At 36.5% G+C, this 18,787-nt stretch overlaps 2 protein-coding genes across 2 annotated transcripts in view; one reads left to right on the top strand and one right to left on the bottom strand.

Moving 5' to 3' along the window:
• The window catches only part of IFT80 (intraflagellar transport 80), a 142,469-nt gene that overhangs the window by 53,898 nt on the left and 69,784 nt on the right, over nt 1-18,787 (bottom strand). Inside the window, 2 exon segments of the mRNA XM_073023483.1 lie at nt 2,862-2,980; nt 14,392-14,571. Of these exon segments, the coding sequence (XP_072879584.1) occupies nt 2,862-2,980; nt 14,392-14,571 (299 nt within the window).
• On the top strand, nt 16,147-16,655 carry LOC103241396 (ubiquitin-ribosomal protein eL40 fusion protein-like). The gene has a single exon (XM_038002663.2). It carries the CDS (start codon nt 16,190-16,192, stop codon nt 16,574-16,576), a length of 387 nt encoding a protein of 128 aa, XP_037858591.2. The 5' UTR covers nt 16,147-16,189; the 3' UTR covers nt 16,577-16,655.

Raw genomic sequence — 18,787 nt, 5'->3', positions numbered from 1 at the left:
TATATTCTGAATTTCAGTAACTTTCATAAAGCCGATTCTCTAAATCAGATTAAATCTCATGTTCAAATCCAGAAGATGGAGGAGGGAAGGGGAAGGAAGCAGTGAGTAAGCAAACAGGTAGGCAACTAATCTTGACTAATGTAAAGATTCTGATAATAATTTCAGTAAGTAAATACATGGACAAGGCAAAATAACAAATAAATAGCTGCTAATAATTAGTGATTATTAATTACTGATTATTAATTAGTCTGGGTTCATAGATATGATAAAGATATATGCTTTTGCACTTTAGAAAAAAATCACAAAATACTTTATTAATTAACCTTCATTCTTTGTCAAGAAAGTTGATAAGAAAAATAGTGATTATGTGAGGGTTTTTTTAATGTCCCCTAAGAAAATATCTGAGATTCCTGACAACTGAGAGATACATAAATGCCACGGAAATATAGACTCCCTAAGCTATAAATGCTGAATAGAACAAGAATATTAATATAATTATCTGAAAAATCAAATGAAAATTTAATATAGAATGCTTATATATTGTTTTCTTTTTCTGGAACTTCTTTTCATATAAACTAGTAAACTACTTGCATGTCTGTTTTTATAATTATATTTTTATTACTAAAAAAGAGCCAACAGTTATTAAGAACTTGGATTCAAATCCCCACTTTCCTTTAGTAACAAAGTCAATAATCTGATGTAAGGCAAGTGATCTAATCATTCTCTATGTCCTTTAGCTTCAGCTTTCAAATCAGAATAATAATAAACATGAAAGACAGTATAACAGTTGCTCAATAAATGACAGTCATTATTATCTAAAATGCTAGTAGGCTTTTAAAACTTTATGAAATATGTTTTTGTGGTGATTCATTCCCACTACTGCATCCTTGCATTTCATTACCACTGCTGCATCCTGGTATTAATATTTTGTACCTTAATAAATGTCTTGACAATCAAAGAGGGGAGGCAAGGTTCAAACAGAAAAGAAGAAAAGCAATCTTAAATTTGTCACACATTAACTTGTAAGGGAGCCCAGGCGCGGTGGCTCACGCCTGTAATCCCAGCACTTTGGGAGGCCGAGGCGGGCGGATCACGAGGTCAGGAGATGGAGACCATCCTAGCTAACACGGTGAAACCCCGTCGCTACTAAAAATAAAAAAAAAAAATTAGCCGGGCGTGGTGGCCGGCGCCTGTAGTCCCAGCTACTCGGGAGGCTGAGGCAGGAGAATGGCCTGAACCCGGGAGGCGGAGCTTACAGTGAGCCGAGATCGTGCCACTGCACTCCAGCCTGGGCCACAGAGAGAGACCCATCTCAGGAAAAAAAAAAAAAAAACTTGTAAGGGAAAAGTAGAATGACCAAAAAAAATTAATAGCTGCTAAACTTTGGGTATTTTTAACGGCAACTTCTCTAATACATGTAACACCTAATGATACTAATACTAGAGATTCAAACATTATGTCCTTGCCACTATAACTAGCATGATACTAATCCTACAGATTCAAACATTATGTCCTTGCCACTATAACTAGTAGAATAATGGGGAAGTTATTATGGGGAAATTAAGAGCCTTATCTTCCCTCAAACAAACACTAAACTGAAGAGATCTCTGTTCTCCCCTGCCCCATGAAAATTAATTATTCAAACACTTATCTGCATTACAGTGATTGTATGGTTTTCTCACATTCTACAATCCCTTCCCCACATCTCAACTGCTTAACTTGGTATCTTTTTTGAATTTTCCCAAATTCTTACTGTTCCTCTTTTGCTCTCATGTAAGGAAAAAAAAAAAAAAAAAACTCACATAAAATTAAATTGCTTATTTCTTTATCCACTCACCTCTGTTTCTTCTATTTCATTACTTCAGATTTGGCTATTTGTCCCAAATTGCAGATTCTGATTAGTAGCAGGTTTATATATAGTGAGTGGGAATTTTAAAATATATAGTTGTAGCAGTTGTTAATTAAATACCTTTGTGTTGTGTACTATTAGACTTTAGGATACCAAGATGATGCTATACTTTACATATTTTAATTCATTTATTCATTCAAAAGTATTTATTAACTACTCACAACACATTGGGCACTGTGCTAGGTGCTAGACATATAGTGGTGAATGAGACACATATAGTCTCCATCTCAATTGTATATTCAGTGACTAAACTATAACTACGTAATGTTACAAATAATAAGGACAAAATTTTTTAAAAATCCTTAACTATTTCTAACTCTTGAAAGCATCATAGTGGTTACATGAGTTTTTTGGATAGTTGAGGAATCAACTGGTAGCATGCTAGAGCCAGCTTGTACTAGTTACTAAGTTTTCAAGAATTTTGTAAGCCAACTGTTAAATAAAGCCATTATTTATTATTTGAGACAGGGTCTCACTCTGTTGTCCAGGCTGGAGTGCAGTGGTAGGGTCACAGCTCACTGCACCCTAGACCTCCTTGGCTCAAGCAATCCTCCAGTCCCAGCCTCCTGAGAAGCTAGGACCACAGTGCGCACCACCATGCCCAGCTAATTCAAAAAATTTTTGTAGAGATGGGGTCTCACTGTGTTGCTTATGCTAGTCTCAAGCTCCTGGACTCAAGCAATCCTCCTGCTTTGGTCTCCAAAAGTACTGGGGTTACAAGCATGAGCCATTGCACCTCGCCTGACTATTAACTGTTGATGTACAAACCTTATTAGATCTATGTTCACTGCTCTATGTTCACTTTCTCTCACTTCCTGGTTTGAGGTAGTTCAGGATAGCTGAGGTTTTGAGAAAGTTAAGCTTAAACCAAACCACGCTGATGTGAAATCCTGAAAATAAACTCCTCAGCATAGACAAAACTCTGAATTTTTAAGAAATGCAAGATGCTTACGAGAACACGTAACATTGAAGAGACGTTGAAACAACTAAGTGTGCGTAGTTCAAAGATGCTTTAATGACTCTATCACGGAATTCCAGTAAATCCACTGCATCATTAAGAACATTACGAACCTAAACAAGGAAAAATAAAATGCCAACAAACATCATTAAAACATATTCAAATTTTATTTACATAAGTTAGCAAGATTTTGAAACACAAAAAAATTCAATGCACTACTGATTACCTAATCATATAAAAAAGAATTTAATAGAAACTAGGCATAAGATAGTATACCTAATATTAAAAAAACCAACCAACAAAGTAGAGATACAGAAAATCTCTTAGAAATAAGTAGAAAAAGGCCACAGAGATTTCTAACTTGCAAGCCAAACTTAATGATGTAGCAATGGAGTGACATAAAAAATATTCCAACACTGAGATATAGTCAAAGGAGGGTGGCATATTGAAGTTGGAAAGATTCTATGTGATTTCTGCCCAAAACGGTAAGAATATCTCTTTTTGGGGTTAGATTTTACTTAAAAATATACATTCTAAAAGAAGAGACATAATTGCTTTAAAAATCAAAAGTGGGGTAGGAGGTACTGGTAAACAAACCAATTGCATGGTGAAGAAGCCAAGCTGCAAGGAATGGGGAAAGGTATTTTCATATGCAAAAACACAGAGACAGTGTCTAAAAAAGCCAAGCAGCAACTAACAGAGAGAGATTTGCTTATGACAGATTTATCATAAAAGTTTGTAACAGACTATTTTGCAAGGATTTTAATATTTGGCAGTATTGGACAAAAATCTTGAAGTTGACGAACAAAGTGCAAGAAATTAAGAAAAACGTTGAGCAAATTAAATTTACCTAATCTCTGCCCAATACCAGAATGGGTATGGCAGTACAGTAAGAGGTGAAAAATAGAGGAAAAAAACATAATTATACCTACAAATTAATACTGCTTTAAGTTCTCCTCAAAATGTTACCATTTTTCTAAATACAATGTGACAATTATAATATTAATGAACAATGAAAGGGTATGGAAAGAAAAACAGGAAGGTAAATCTAACTTCTTATAAGTACTTCAAAGAAGTACTTATGCCTACCAGGCACTGCCATGATCTAAATGTTTGTGTCTTCAAAATTCTTATTTTGAAACCTAATCACCAGTATGACAGTATCAGCAGGTGGAGCCTTTGGAAGGTTATGAGCCCTTATAAATGGGATTAGTGCTCTTATAAAAGAGGCCCCAGAGAGCTGCCTTGCCCATTGCACCAAGCAAGGACACAGCAAGAAGGCACCATATATGAATTAGAAAGTGGGCCCTTGCCAGACCCTAAATCTGCTGGCACCTTGATCTTGGACTCCCAGCTTCCAAAACTGTGAGAAATAAACTTCTGTTGTTTATAAGCTACCCAGATTATGGTATTTTGTTACAGCAGACCAAACAGAATAAACAGGTATGTTATTTTTTTTTTACTATCTGCTGTCTAACTCCCATCTCCACCAAAATATTGACCCAGCAATCTCATTTCTAGAGTTCCATCCCAAAGATAAACAAGCAAAACTATAAAATACCGTATGCACAGACTATCACTACAGCACTATTAGTAATAGCAAAAGACTGGAAATAGCCCAAATGTCTATTGATAAGGGACAGGTTGTATGAACTGATATAGTCACACATATAGAGACATAAAGTGTCTATACATACAGCTATAAAAAGGAATGAGGAAGATCTATAGATGTCCATGAGATGTAGTAAAGTAAAAAAATGTGGCCGGGCATGGTGGCTCACGCCTGTAATCCCAGCACTTTGGGAGGCCAAGACGGGCAGATCACGAGGTCAGGAGATCAAGACCATCCTGGTTAACATGGTGAAACTCCGTCTCTACTAAAAATACACAAAATTAGCTGGGCGTGGTGGTGGGCACGTGTAGTCCCAGCTACTCGGGAGGCTGAGGCAGGAGAATGGCATGAACCCGGGAGGCGGAGTTTGCAGTGAGCCAAGATCGTGCTATTGCACTCCAGCCTGGGTGACAGAGTGAGACTCCATCTCAAAAAAAAAAAAAAAAAAAAGGCAAGATGCAGAACAGCGTGTATAGTATGATACCTTTTATCTAAGACATGGAAGAATATGAAGATATGGATTTGCTCACATTTAAAAAAAATGAGAAATCTTAAACAGTATTCAGTAATATATTATTAGAATAATATTAATATTGTTATTTTCAAACTATATTTGGGGATATAATGTTTTTAGGAACCAAAATTTTCTGGTCAGAGAAGTGTTGCTCTTAAAAAAATCAAGAGTAAAACCCTATAATCTTAAATTTAAATTAGAAACTTCAGCATAAACTTGTGATGTATTTTTATCTGTCAAAAACAAAAACATTTCTTCCCAGTGTAGGATCAAGTACAAAGAAAAAAGAAAAAAAAATTTGTCTAGAAGTAATGATGAAATCAGTAGCAATGAACACACGTTATTTACGGATCTGACTGTGGTCTGCACAAAAGAAGCCTGAAACATCTTGTCATACCAGAAAGCAAAGAAGCTATTGAAATCAGTCAAAAGAACATAGGAGCCAACTGGCCAAAGATGAGACAATTTGAGCATTATAGAGAATAACCACGATGGGTTGAAACACACAGAAAATGTTAAAATCTACAAGTTTATAATGATAACATCAATGACAACAAAAATGAAATTTACTGGGCATGCTAGGAAACCAACTTATTTGAAAATTGGCAAATAGGAAAATCCGCATTTGTTACCATTCCCCATAGGGTAACCTAATGGTTGAGGAGGCAAACAAAGTCTTTCATAGGAGAATTCTAGCTAATAAATGTGAAAGGAATGATAGAATTACAATGTTACTATTTCACAACCCCCAATGAAAAATAGGTCTAAACAACTATCATTAATGGCAGCTAAAGGCATTAAGGTAAAAAACCCAGTGGGAAACTATATGATAGATGAATCAGGTTTCTAATACCTGAACACACTGATCAAATCTTAACATCACTAAAAGAGAGACAAGCAGACATATGTGCCTCCTGATTTAATGCAACAGGAAGTGCACAGCATCGCCTAAGGCTCTAAATCCAATAACCAGTCTAGAGGAAACACAGGATAAATGAACACATTAATTGTAATCAAGGCTGGGCATGGTGGCTTGTGCCTTTATTCCCAGCACTTTGGGTGGCTGAGGTGGGCAGAGTTCAAAACCAGCCTGGGCAACAAGGTGAGACCCTGTCTCTACAAAAAACAAACAAAAAAAATTAGCTAGGCGTGGTGGCAGACGCCTGTGGTCCCAGCTACTCGGGAGGCTGAAGTGGGAGGATCGTTTGAGCTTGGGAGGTCAAGACTACCGTGAGCCGTGACTGTGCCACTGCACTCCAGCCTGGGTGATAAAGTGAGACCATGTCTTGAAAAAATAAATACATAAATAAGTAAATAAAAATAAATAAATAAATGCAATCATACCACAAAGATGGAATCAGTCAAATACAGAATGTGGGAAATTCAACAGAATAACCTGGTTCCTTTAACAAATAAATTGTAAGTAAATAAATAAGAAGAAGTTGTTTCAGATTTTAAAAGACTTAAGAGACAAATTAACTAAATGCAATGTGGGGCTTTATTTCCTGATAAAAACAAACCAACTAGAAAAATATATTTAGAAAATAATTGGAGAAATGTGATCTGTTACTGTAGAAAGATGTTAGGAAAAGACTGGGGAAATGTGAATGTTACTATGGTAATGTTAAAATGAAAATAGTTCTTATCTTTCAGACTGTTTAAAAAGAACTTAAAAAACAATTCCAGAACTAGTGGTGAAGAAAAAGACATGAATATTTTTGCTCACCTCTTCAAGGCGTAGGAGGAATGACTGTAAAGAGGGGAGTAGTCTGATATCAAGTGTTTCAAAGGAGCTAGAGTTTTTTAGGGAAGAGGAGGTTATAATGGTCTAGAATCAGCAAGGAAGAGTAAGGAAGACATCTAACCAGATCCGGTGATACGCAGCACATCAAACAAAAACACCTCTACTTGAGAAGGCTGGAGGAAAAACACTGCTCTCAGTAGTCGGCTGCTTTTTGTTTGTTTGTTTTGAGACGGAGTCTCGCACTGTCCCCTGGGCTGGAGTGCTATAGCGTGATCTCCGGCTCACTGCAACCTCCGCGTCCCAGGTTCAAGCTGGGACTCTTCCGCCTCAGCCTCCTGAGTAGCTGGGATTACAGGCGTGTGCCACCACACCCGGCTAATTTTTTTGTATTTTTAGTACAGACGGCGTTTCAACGTGTAAGCCAGGATGGCCTCAATCTCCTGACCTCATGATCCGCCTGCCTTGGTCTCCCAAAGTGCTGGGATTACAGGCATGAGCTACCGTGCCAGGCCAGTAGTCAGCTGTTGTTAATTAGCACAAGAATGCTTTTAGTGAAAGGGCTGAGCTTTGTCTGCAAGGCCACAGCTATATGACTGCAGGTTGTGTACTGCACAACTCTGGGTCTATGTGAATGGTGCCCTCTGGAATTGAACAGGCCGCTGACTGCAGGTGGTGTCTTCAAATTTCCTAGGCCTACAACTACACATATGAAGCCCCATGTAGCAGGCGGCTGTAGAATTTTTAGGTCTCCTTTCAGGATGGAGAGAAAGGAGCTACCTCATAGACCCCCAGGCTCTGATTTCAAACAGACACTTGAATCTAGTCCCTTGTCTCACTTCAAGTATTAATACTTTCAGTTTCCTTAGCCAGCAGGAGCAACTTTCCTCACTGCCTTTCCCTGCCTGCTTCTGGACCTGGAGTAGATCTGAGACTCCACACTGCATTTTTGTTCTGTTTCTGGTCCAGAGAGATCTTTATCTTGTTTTTGAGGCCAGATGAGTCTTTTATATATCTACATATTTAAATCTTTTGGTGCCAAAAGTATGTCTCTTTCTTCCATGTATGAATTAACACCATTTTTGTGAGAAGTCTGAGCTCCCAGAGATTTTTTTTTTAAAGATCCAAAATGCCATCTTCTAGAAACAGTTTAAAGCTAATAGAATGATATAAAAATGTTAAAGGGAAGTTATATGTTAGTTTCTTTATAGCAACATGCTATCTAGTCAAACTGCTTGCAAACTTTCCTAAACAAACAGGTTTAAGAAAATTCAACATTTAAAAATCCAGTTGTATAGGCCTCTAACATTATTAAAATTATAGATAGATTTCTTAAGATCCATATTTGCCTAAATCCTCACATGGGGGAGTGTCCCTTTCTGTGAATCTGGTACACCTGAACCAAACCAGAATAAAGCATCCTAGCCATAATAACAAAACTAAAGACACTCTAGTAATTGCTGTTATAGTTTCAAAACTATGGCAAATTCCACATCAGAAATGTTATGTGCTGAATTTTATTTTACTTTTTATTTTTTGAGACAGAGTCTCGCTCTGTCGCCCAGGTTGGAGTGCAATGGCTTTGATCTCGGCCCACTGCAACCTCCGCCTCCAGGGTTCAAGAGATTCTCCTGCCTCAGCCTTCTGAGTAGCTGGGACTACAGGCGCGAGCCACCACACCCGGCTAATTTTTTGTATTTTTAGTAGAGACGGGGTTTCACTATGTTGGCCAGGCTAGTCTTAACTCCTGACCTTGTGATCCACCTGCTTCGGCCCCCCAAAGTGCTGGGATTACAGGCGTGAGCCATCACGCCCGGCCTCTGCTGAATTTTAAAATACACCAATTACTCTGTTCAATTCAGCACAGCTCCAGGATTAATCTCTCCTGATATTCGCATCACCTAATTCTTCTATGTGATCACAATATTTAGACTCCTCAGATTGACATAAGTCTAAACATTCTGTTTGCACATTTGCAAAACACTCATTTAATCCTATACATAGCTATAATCATAATCATAGCAATAGCTATCATTTATTTTTGTTTTACATATATTATCTCATTTCATCTCCAAAATTACTCTATTATTAGCTCTTAGTTTTACAAGACATAAAGTGTCCTGTAAGAATTAGACACCTTTGAACTTTGATGACTATTAAAAGCCAAATTTGTATCCCATCCTAAAGTTAGAGTGGCAGGAAAGAAATTGGGACACTAGAAATGCCTTATCCTTTGCACCCGCAGGCTTTCCCTCCTAGGCACTTCCTTCTAACAAAGACATCAACAGATCTCTTTTGGAAAGAATTATCCACTGGGCTGCTTCCTGGAGGCAAGAGGCAGATTAAGAAACTTTTTCACTACAGGCTATTGTGTCCCACAAAAGCTGAGGTCCAGGGAGACCGTAGGGCAAGTAGGTCTACTATAAGAAAACCGCACCAGCAGGTCAAGGTGTAGATTTAACAATCATGACTCAACATGATCTCTGGTTTCTGAGTTAATGAAACCCGGATAAACCAAAAGCCAACAAAGCCTCTAAGGAAACTGTAAAATTCTAAATTGGGCAAACAAAAACAATTGTGATTGTTTAGTCTCACTGAAATCCTGTGACTCCACCTTGCAACAAAAGTGAATCCTCCCAAATGTCTGGGGAGATCTTCCCAGAAAGGCAAACTGGAGTTAACAAACTGACCAAGCAACTACTTTGTTGCTAAAAAAGTTCTCAGGATATTCTTGGGGTAAAACCAAAGAAAATGACTGGAGGCGAGCCTCAATCAATTTATAGGTTTATTTTGCCAAGGTTGGGGATGTGCCCAGGAAAAAGGAACACAAAATCACAGGGACATCTGTGATCCATGCTTTTTCCAAAAAGGGTTTGGAGAGCTTCAATATTTAAAGAGAAAAAAAAGTGGGCAGGAGGGGAAAAGGGAAAGAGAGAAGAGAAGAGAAGGGAAGAGAAGGGAAGAGAAGAGAAGAGAAGAGAAGAGAAGAGAAGAGAAGAGAAGAGAAGAGAAGAGAAGAGAAGAGAAGAGAGAAAAGAGAAAAGAAGAGGGAGGGTATGGTCATATTCTTATGAGGCTTTGATTAGAGCTCACTGAATCCACATGTTGCAAATGAAAAGAGGTACAGGGATAGTCAACTATGTATTCCCCTTGCAGTGAATCTGAATTTTTACAAAAGATAAACACAGAGTAGAAGAAGCAGTGAAATATGCATTGTCTCCAGTGAGCAGAGGGATGACTTCTAGTCTTGTCTTTCTCCCATACCTGTGAAGATAAGCTGTTAATTTACATTGTTAGGGTGAAACTCAACAGAACTCTGTTGTAGGGTAAAGATCTTGGGGCCTACAGGGAATTTACTTGTGAGCATATTGCAAGGGGAGTCCTCTGGGGAGGTATGTGTTCTACCTTTGTAGCTATCTACTTAGGAACAAAATGAGAGGCAGTTTTGTATGACTCAGTTCTCAAGCTTACCCTTTCCCTTTGACATAATGAGTTTGGGGTCTCAAGATTTTTATTTTCCTTTCACACTCATCAGCTGGATTTTAGCTATAAATGGGTAATCACTGTGTGTTGTTTTCCTTTCTCCCCTTTTCCAAATTGTTTTCATTGCAGCCACCCTCTTTTCCTTTAGCCATTGTAAACTGGGAATATGGAGAGTGGGAGGGGAGGGGAGGGGAGAAGAATTAAAATACATATTTATGTATAGTTTTCCAAACCAGAGAGTTGGAGCTGGATGCAATAACCGTAGAGTCTAGGTTATCTTTTTTTAGAAAGGGGATGGGTTTTTTTTTCAATCACATACGAAATAGCTGCATGATAAATTAGTATATTTCTGAGTCATATATATGAGTAGCTTGAATATATATCCATATATATGAATAAAGGAAGTTTGTAAGGTGACTCCCAATGATCCCTGCCTCCTGGTATTCACACCCTTGAGCAAATCTCTCTATTTAGTGTAGTTTGGACCTAATAGCTTGCTTCTAGTAAATAGAATATGGCAAAAGTGATGAGACGTCACTTCTGAGCTCGGGTTATAAAAAACTGTGACTTATGTCTTGCTTGCACTCTCTCTGGCCCTTCTTGCTTGCTCTGCTGAAGCAAACCACCAAGTTGTGAGCTGCCCTATGAAGAGGCCACATACAAAGAACTGAAGGAGACCTCCAGTCAATAGTCAAGAAAACACTGAGGCCCGCAGGTGTAAATGACACTGATGAACGGAATCTTGCCAACCATCATGTCAGTGAGCTTGAAAGCAAATCTTTCCCCAGTTGAGCCTTCAGATAAGACTAAAGTCCCGGCCAACACCTTGTTTGCAGCCTTGTGAGACTGAAACAGGGGACCCAGCTAAGCTATGCCTGGATTCCTGACTCACAGAAAATGAGAGATAATAATTGTTGCTGTTTAAGCCACTATGTTTAGGGTTATTCATTATGCAACAATAAGTAACTAATACACTATAGCTGCTAAACTGCTCAAGGATAGACTATAGCATATATCTATCTATCATTTTTTGTCTGCCTAGAATCAAATGACATCTTTTCTCATAAATATACATTGATTTTCCTTTAGGAAAACATTCCTTCCACTCTTCTCAGTGACTGGCTAGATGGGATTGACTCATTTTCCCCTGCCTCTCCCTAAGTAAATACACTTGACTCAGGCTCAGCATATGAAATCCAAGGCTGAGATTTCTCCTGGAATTACTAGGGGAAAAAAAGCACTCTTTCCACTGAACTTGAAGTTGGTAGAATGTCAGTCTGGAACTACCAAGGCCACAAAATAGAGCCTTTCTGAAAACTAAGACAATTGCAGAGAAAAGAAGAGTCAAGGAAGAGAAAGAGATGAAGTCCTCTTGGCATTATTTAAGCCTCTGAACCAATAATGCCTCTCAAGTCAGTCTATCTCTTAACTTCACATGAATCAATAAATTTCCTTTTTTTCCTTTATTTTTCACTTTAAATCAATTACAGCTGAATTGATGAAAAAAAAAAATTCAAGGTAATAATTTAGGGGTTCCACAAAACCAAGGACCAAATCTGTCTTGTTCACTACTGTATTCCTCATTGTTTAGCCCAATGCCTGGCAAGTAGGGATCACTCAATAGATATCCATTGAATGAGTGAATAAAATCATTCTAAAAAGAAACAGTGAATAGGCCTAACTTAGCAAAAATGCAGTCAAATGTTTTATAACATGGAGAAAGTAAAACCTCTTTAAAAAATAAAAATAATGTTCTAGTTTAAAACTTTAAAAAATTATTTATAAATATTATTTTAAACACAAAGATAATTTAGATTAGATAAGCCATTTAAGCATTTCCATGGTTCATCTTATTTCACATAAAAATCCTCTCATCACTAGGATAATTTCTTTTTATTATGAAAGAAGAACTCCTCTTTCTAGATATAGTCTTATGTTGGGGCATTTCTGTAATTAAGGCTAGAACTTTTTAGCACTACTATATTAGCTATAACTATAATATTATACCCCAATTAGTTGATTAGAACTCACAATGGATTCTATGTCATATCCAGAATATTATAATGGTTTAGATCTCAGGTTAATTAGAAGAAATGTATATTAAACCATCATCTGGATCCTAAATCCTTCTTAAAGGAAACACAGAAGATGGAGGGCATGTCAAATCACACCATGGAGATACAATCAGCCCAGTCCAGACTGAGAAACTCTACCAGATAACTTGGTTCTTCAACAAACAAACTGCAGGGCAGGAAATAGAGACAGAAGGGGACTCCACAGACGAAAAGAGACTCAAAAAATATATCAGCCAATTGCAATATGTAAAATTGGATCCTGATTCAAACAAAGTTTTGTGGCATGTAGGAAACAATTGGACATTTAAACACTTTGTGGATATTTGATAATGTTAAGAAATTGTTATTTTATATGATATGATAATGGTAGTGTGGTTATGTTAAAACAGAGTCCTTATCTTTTAGTTATATATACTAAAATATTTACAAATGAAATACAATGTCTGAATTTGGGGAACAAGGAAAGTAGACAGGACATGGACCGGGCAGGCTTAAGCATGAATTGGTGATTACTGGGGCCGGGTGATGAGCACATGGGGATTCAATATACTACTCTGTGTGTGTTTTAAATTATCTAAATAAAAAGTTTTATAATTTTAAAATAAATAAGCAGAATAAAGAAAAAGTATAATATACCTAATTATTAGTAATCTAGTGACAATATTATCCAAATTTTAAAATCTGGATATGTGGGCTAACAGAATATTTGAATAGACCTGCCTATGCTTCTAAATTTTTATAGTAATAATATGAATTATGAATACTGAAGATAGAGGCAATTGATACAGGCAAAAGGAAGAAGACAAAGATCGAATCCTTCTTTTTCAGAGGATTTCTATTGACACATTGCACTTTGATCTTCTCCTTGTACCTTTCTTCAACTAATTATTAATATATTAAGGGCAAGGCACTGGGCTAGAGGCCCTGAAAGAGAGACAAAGATGAACCATGAGGATACTTGTGCCCTCCCACTGATGACTTTTGACCTGTAAAACATCTCTCTACTTCCCATTGCCACATTCCAACCTCCTTGTATTTATCTACAAAATATTTCACTTCAAAATTTTCTTCTGATGGGATTGAGGATACACTATTATGGCACTATGGCATACTGAATATTTTAAGCTAAAGGAATTTGATAAAACAAGAGCAGCAGGAGGTCAGTCTGACCTTCCCCAACTCTTCTTCTCTCACACAGGTCATAAAACCTAGAAAGGATTTTCTGACCTTTTCCTGAAGCAGGTCATAAGACTCTCATGTGAGAGGTACCCTCCCTATACCCAGAGGAAAGTTATATCCTTATTTCTGAAGACACAGGGACACAGAGAAGAATCTAAACATGCAGGTCTTGCTAAATTTTCCCTAGCTTATTACCACTAGATCATACCTTTTTTGGCCTACTGCGTATCGCCACAACTGTCTACTCTTCATCAAACGTAGCGTAAAAGCACACAGGCTTAACTGTTTCTTCAGATCTACATTTCCTCAGGAAGGCTCCGGTGTCACGTAAAACTTACATTAAATCAGTTTATATGCTTTTTTCTTGTTAATATGTCTTTTGTTATAGGGACCTCAGTCATGAGCCTAGGATGGGTAGAGATATTTTTCTTCCCCTATACTTCTTAATTCCTAATAAGAACTTCCTATACCATTTTCCCATTTTGACTCTCCTTAGGTAATTCTTAAAATAAATTTTTTTTAAAAAAAATCAGGTTAAATAAGTTCATCCAATTACAAATAAGTAAAACAATTAACCCTGTCAGTAACTGGCAGATTAGGCCTGCCTTGGATTCAGGTCCAGGAATCAAATCCAACATGCTCCTATTTGTTACAGCTTCTTCCTCAACATTTCCTCAATGTTTCCAATTTCACCGTATTTGTACTAAATGCATAACTGAGTAGCTTTGGCATTCAGGTTCTATATCTGTGAAAGGTTTTTATGTCAGAGAAAGTGACTAATGGCATAGTTAAAATATTTCTAATGTGACTGAATTTTTATAAGCTTGACTAAATATAATTAATGAAAATAATTCCATATTCTGTACAGTTAACTAATATGAAAAGAAGCAGGTTTAATCAAACTTGGAACATAATCATACCTGCATGGCCCTTCTTTTAGTTAATGTTACTTGAAAATTTTTCCACTCCCAATGTTGTTCCACCACATGTGCAAAAACAACATGTCCATTTCCACAGGCTCCAGCAATCTGAGTGCCATCAATAGACCACGCAATATTAAATATGCTGCCAGTGTTGGGTTTTTCTAATGCATATGACCACTGGGGGAGCAAAAACAAGAAAAAAAAGGACTTATTGAAAAAAATGTTTAGGAAGTTTTAAATCAGGCACATGACAACATATTAAGATCATTTTTAAAAGAATGTCAGTTCTGGAATTATTAAAATATTTTTCTTACTAAAATTACAGTGTACTGAATGGAAAATACAGATGTAATTGTTAAAGTCCACAGTAGAACACCATGATAAAACACCGTATGAAATATCTCAAGAACTATAAAAAACCCACATCATTTCAATGTTTACTATTCCTTTTCAGTAATAATACTTAATAGGTAAACACAAAGATTCTGTAGAAAAAACAAAGACATCTTACTATTCATTCTTAATATGTAGTCTCCACATCTAAAAAAAATCTCATTACAATATTTTAAGAATGTCACAAAAAAATTGAAACTCAACACACAATGTAACTAAAATAGCTCTGACACACATCCTAAATCATGAAATTGCACGAAATTGGATTTATTTCTTTTCTTTTCTTTTTTTTTAACGGACTGCAGTAAGTATAACCTCTCCTAGAACCTACCTATCTATTTGAGAAAGTTATTTAGAGATATCAATAAGCATTAAATAGGACAAAAGAGATTCTTGTGTGTGTGTGTATAAGTAAGACATAAGAAAAAAAGCAAACTTTTTAATACATGGTATTATATGCACTTGTTTCATTTTTCAGATGCAACATATGTTATTTGCTAGGATGATTAATTTGACTAAACTTATATACATAGTCTCTTTCCATTTCTCCAGCCTTACAGTGTATAATCACAGTCTTGATTTTGTTGTTGTTGTTGCTCTTGGCTGGATATAGATAGATAGATAGATAAATAGATAGATAGATAGATAGATAGATAGATAGATAGATAGATAAAATTTGTTTGTTTGTTTTACATTTTTTTTTTCCAGAAATACTCATTATTAGCTACAGGCTCACTTTGACAACAAATCTGGGGGAATGGAAAAATATAAAGATTTACTAATTGATACTATTACAAAACAAGAATTTAAAATTCCTAATAAAAGTTCATACATAACAAAAACATACTGAAAGGCTCTTTGACCCCTTGCTGACACTCTTTTACAACTCTCCCCACCCTCCAGCTGTAGAGCCACTAACTGTTGCTTTAATGGCTTCAGTAAAGGCCTAATAATAAAGTTATCAAGGAGAAGATAATGAACAAACCATAACCTTTGCTTCATCAGCAGTATGAAAATACTAGAAACTTCCTTTTCAAAAATTAAGAAGAATCAATTAAAAAAAGAATACATATAATATTTGAAGTCATCTTTTGAAAATAACTGTAAGACGACTGGGAACTTCAAAGATACTAATAACCTGCTTTGGGCGATAAAATGAAATTAATTCATTTGTGTTTGACAAAAAGGAATTATGAAACACTACATGAATACTATTTTACATAAAGATTAAAAGTGGTTGGTAATGACAAACGAGTCTTGATTTATTAACATATAGGCTTATGGCATATCTCTCTTTCTAAATCTAGTCTATCCTCATGGTGTAGAAGAAACAGAGATCTTAGTTTAATTTCTATTTTAAAACCATACATTCGAGCGAGGCGGCTGAGCTGCAGACGCAAACATGCAGATCTTTGTGAAGACCCTCACGGGCAAAACCATCACCCTCGAGGTCGAGCCCAGTGACACCATTGAGAATGTCAAAGCCAAAATTCAAGACAAGGAGGGTATCCCACCTGACCAGCAGCATCTGATATTTGCTGGCAAACAGCTGGAAGATGGCCGCACTCTCTCAGACTACAACATCCAGAAAGAGTCCACCCTGCACCTGGTGTTGCGCCTGCGAGGTGGCATTATTGAGCCTTCCCTCCGCCAGCTTGCCCAGAAATACAACTGCAACAAGATGATCTGCCGCAAGTGCTATGCTCGCCTTCACCCTCGTGCTGTCAACTGCCGCAAGAAGAAGTGTGGCCACACCAACAACCTGCGCCCCAAGAAGAAGGTCAAATAAGGCTCTTCTTTCCTTGAAGGGCAACCTCCTGCCCAGGCCCCGTGGCCCTGGAGCCTCAATAAAGTGTCCCTTTCGTTGACTGGAAAAAAAAAAAAAAAAAAAAAAAAAACCATACATTCATATAACACTCCTTCCTTAACCATGGGGATAAGTCCCAGGATCCCCAGTCGAAGCCTGACACTATGGATAGTACTAAACCCTATGCATCCTACGTTTTTGTCTATATATACATAGCTATGTTAAAGTTTAATTTATAAATTAGGGAAAGTAAGAGATTAACAATGTCTAATAATACAGTAGAACAATTATAAAAATATACTATGGTAGAAGTTATGTGAGTGTGGTCTCTATGTCTGGAAATTCCATTTCAGACTGCAGTTGACAGAGGGTAACTGAACTCACAGAAAAAGAAACTGTGAAAAAGGGAGGACTACCGAATTTAAAGTATGGTTTTAAAACACTGGAAGAACCAAATCAGCCAGAAAGAAATGTCTTACTAAAATTAAACAGAAATATTTATCTAAGAACTTACAGATGCATGATTCTAAGAGGAGAAAATGAAATGTTTAGATAATAGTATATCATCATCCCATATTCAACTGATTTCCTTTACAGTCCACACGAACCAACAAAAATAAAATCTGCAACATGCAACTTATCCCTGAAAACACATCTCAAGGAATACAGATTGAGTATCCTTTACCTGAAATGCATGGGGGCCAGAAGCAAATTTTGGATTTCTTCAGATTTTGAAATATTTGCATATTCATAAGAAGATATATTGAGAATGAGACCCAAATCTAAACACAAAATTCATTTATGTTTCATATATATGTTATACACATAGCATAAAGGTAATTATATATTTCTTATACATAGCATAAAGGCAATTATACATATATTTCTTATAATTTTGTGCATGAAACAAAGTTTTGCAGATGTTTTGGTTGTGGCCTGTCACATGAGGTCAAGTGTTGGAATTTTTTACTTGTGGCATCATGTTGGTGCTCAAAAAGTTTTGGATTTTGGAGTATTTTGGCTAGGTACTTTACTCTTTTTGTGACAGTTGTGAATGGGAGTTCATTCGTGATTTGGCTCTCTGCTTGTCTGTTGTTGGTGTATAGGAATGCTAGTGATTTTTGCACATTGATTTTGTATCCTGAGACTCAGCTGAAGTTGATTATCAACTTAAGAAGCTTTGGGCTGAGATGATAGGGTTTTCTAGATATATAATGGGATCAGATCATCTGCAAACAGGGATAGTTTGACTTCCTCTCTTCCTATCTGAGTACCCTTATTTTTTTTTTTCCTTGCCTGATTGCTCTGGCCAGAACTTCCAATATTGTATTGAATAGGAGTGGTGAGAGAGGGCACCCTTGTTCTGTGCCGGTTTTCAAGCTTTTGCCCTTTCAGTGTGATATCAGCTGTAAGTTTGTCATATATGGCTCTTATTTTGAGGTATTCTTTCAACATCTAGTTTATTGAGAGTTTTTAACATGAACGGATGTTGAATTTTATCGGAAGCCTCTTCTGCATCTATTGAGATAATCGTGTGGTTTTTGTCTTCAGTTCTGTTTATGTAATGAATCACATTTATTGATTCATGTATGTTGAATCAGCCTTGCATCTGGGGATGAAGCCTACTTGATCATGGTGGATAAGCTTTTTGATGTGCTACTGGATTCACTTTGCCAGTATTTTGTTGAGGATTATTGCATTGATGTTCATCGAAGATACTGGTCTGAAGTTTTCTTTTTTTGTCATATCTCTGCCGGGTTTTGGTATCAGGATGATGCAGACCTCATAGAATGAGTTGGGGAGGAGTGTCTCCTTTTTAATTTTTGGAATAGTTCCAGTATGTCTCCCCAATTTTAGTAACTATTAAAGACTTATTCTCTGCTGATTAGGTTTCTATTATATTGTTTTATTACTAATCTAAAACAGAGAGAAATAATTTTAATTTATTTTTTAATCTTTTATTTTGAGTTCAGGGGTACATGTACAGGTTTGTTATATAGGTAACCTTGTATAATGGGGGTTTGTTATCATTAATGGGTACTGGGCTTAATACCTTGGTGATGAAATTTTAATTTTTAATGCTTACATTTAAAATAATTTTTAAATTGTAAATTTAAAAATTTTTAATGTAAGAATTTAATTTAACTTTACTATCACGATATTGTTATCCAGGTTGAGCATTCCCAATCTGAA

This window comes from Chlorocebus sabaeus, chromosome 15, assembly GCF_047675955.1.
Source record: "Chlorocebus sabaeus isolate Y175 chromosome 15, mChlSab1.0.hap1, whole genome shotgun sequence".
NCBI classification, from domain to species: Eukaryota; Metazoa; Chordata; class Mammalia; order Primates; family Cercopithecidae; genus Chlorocebus; species Chlorocebus sabaeus.
This window is presented reverse-complemented; position numbering and strand designations above follow the sequence as displayed.

Excerpts from the sequence above, each read along its gene's own strand:
- LOC103241396 (XM_038002663.2), top strand. The coding sequence starts at position 16,190 with ATGCAGATCTTTGTGAAGACCCTCACGGGCAAAACCATCACCCTCGAG.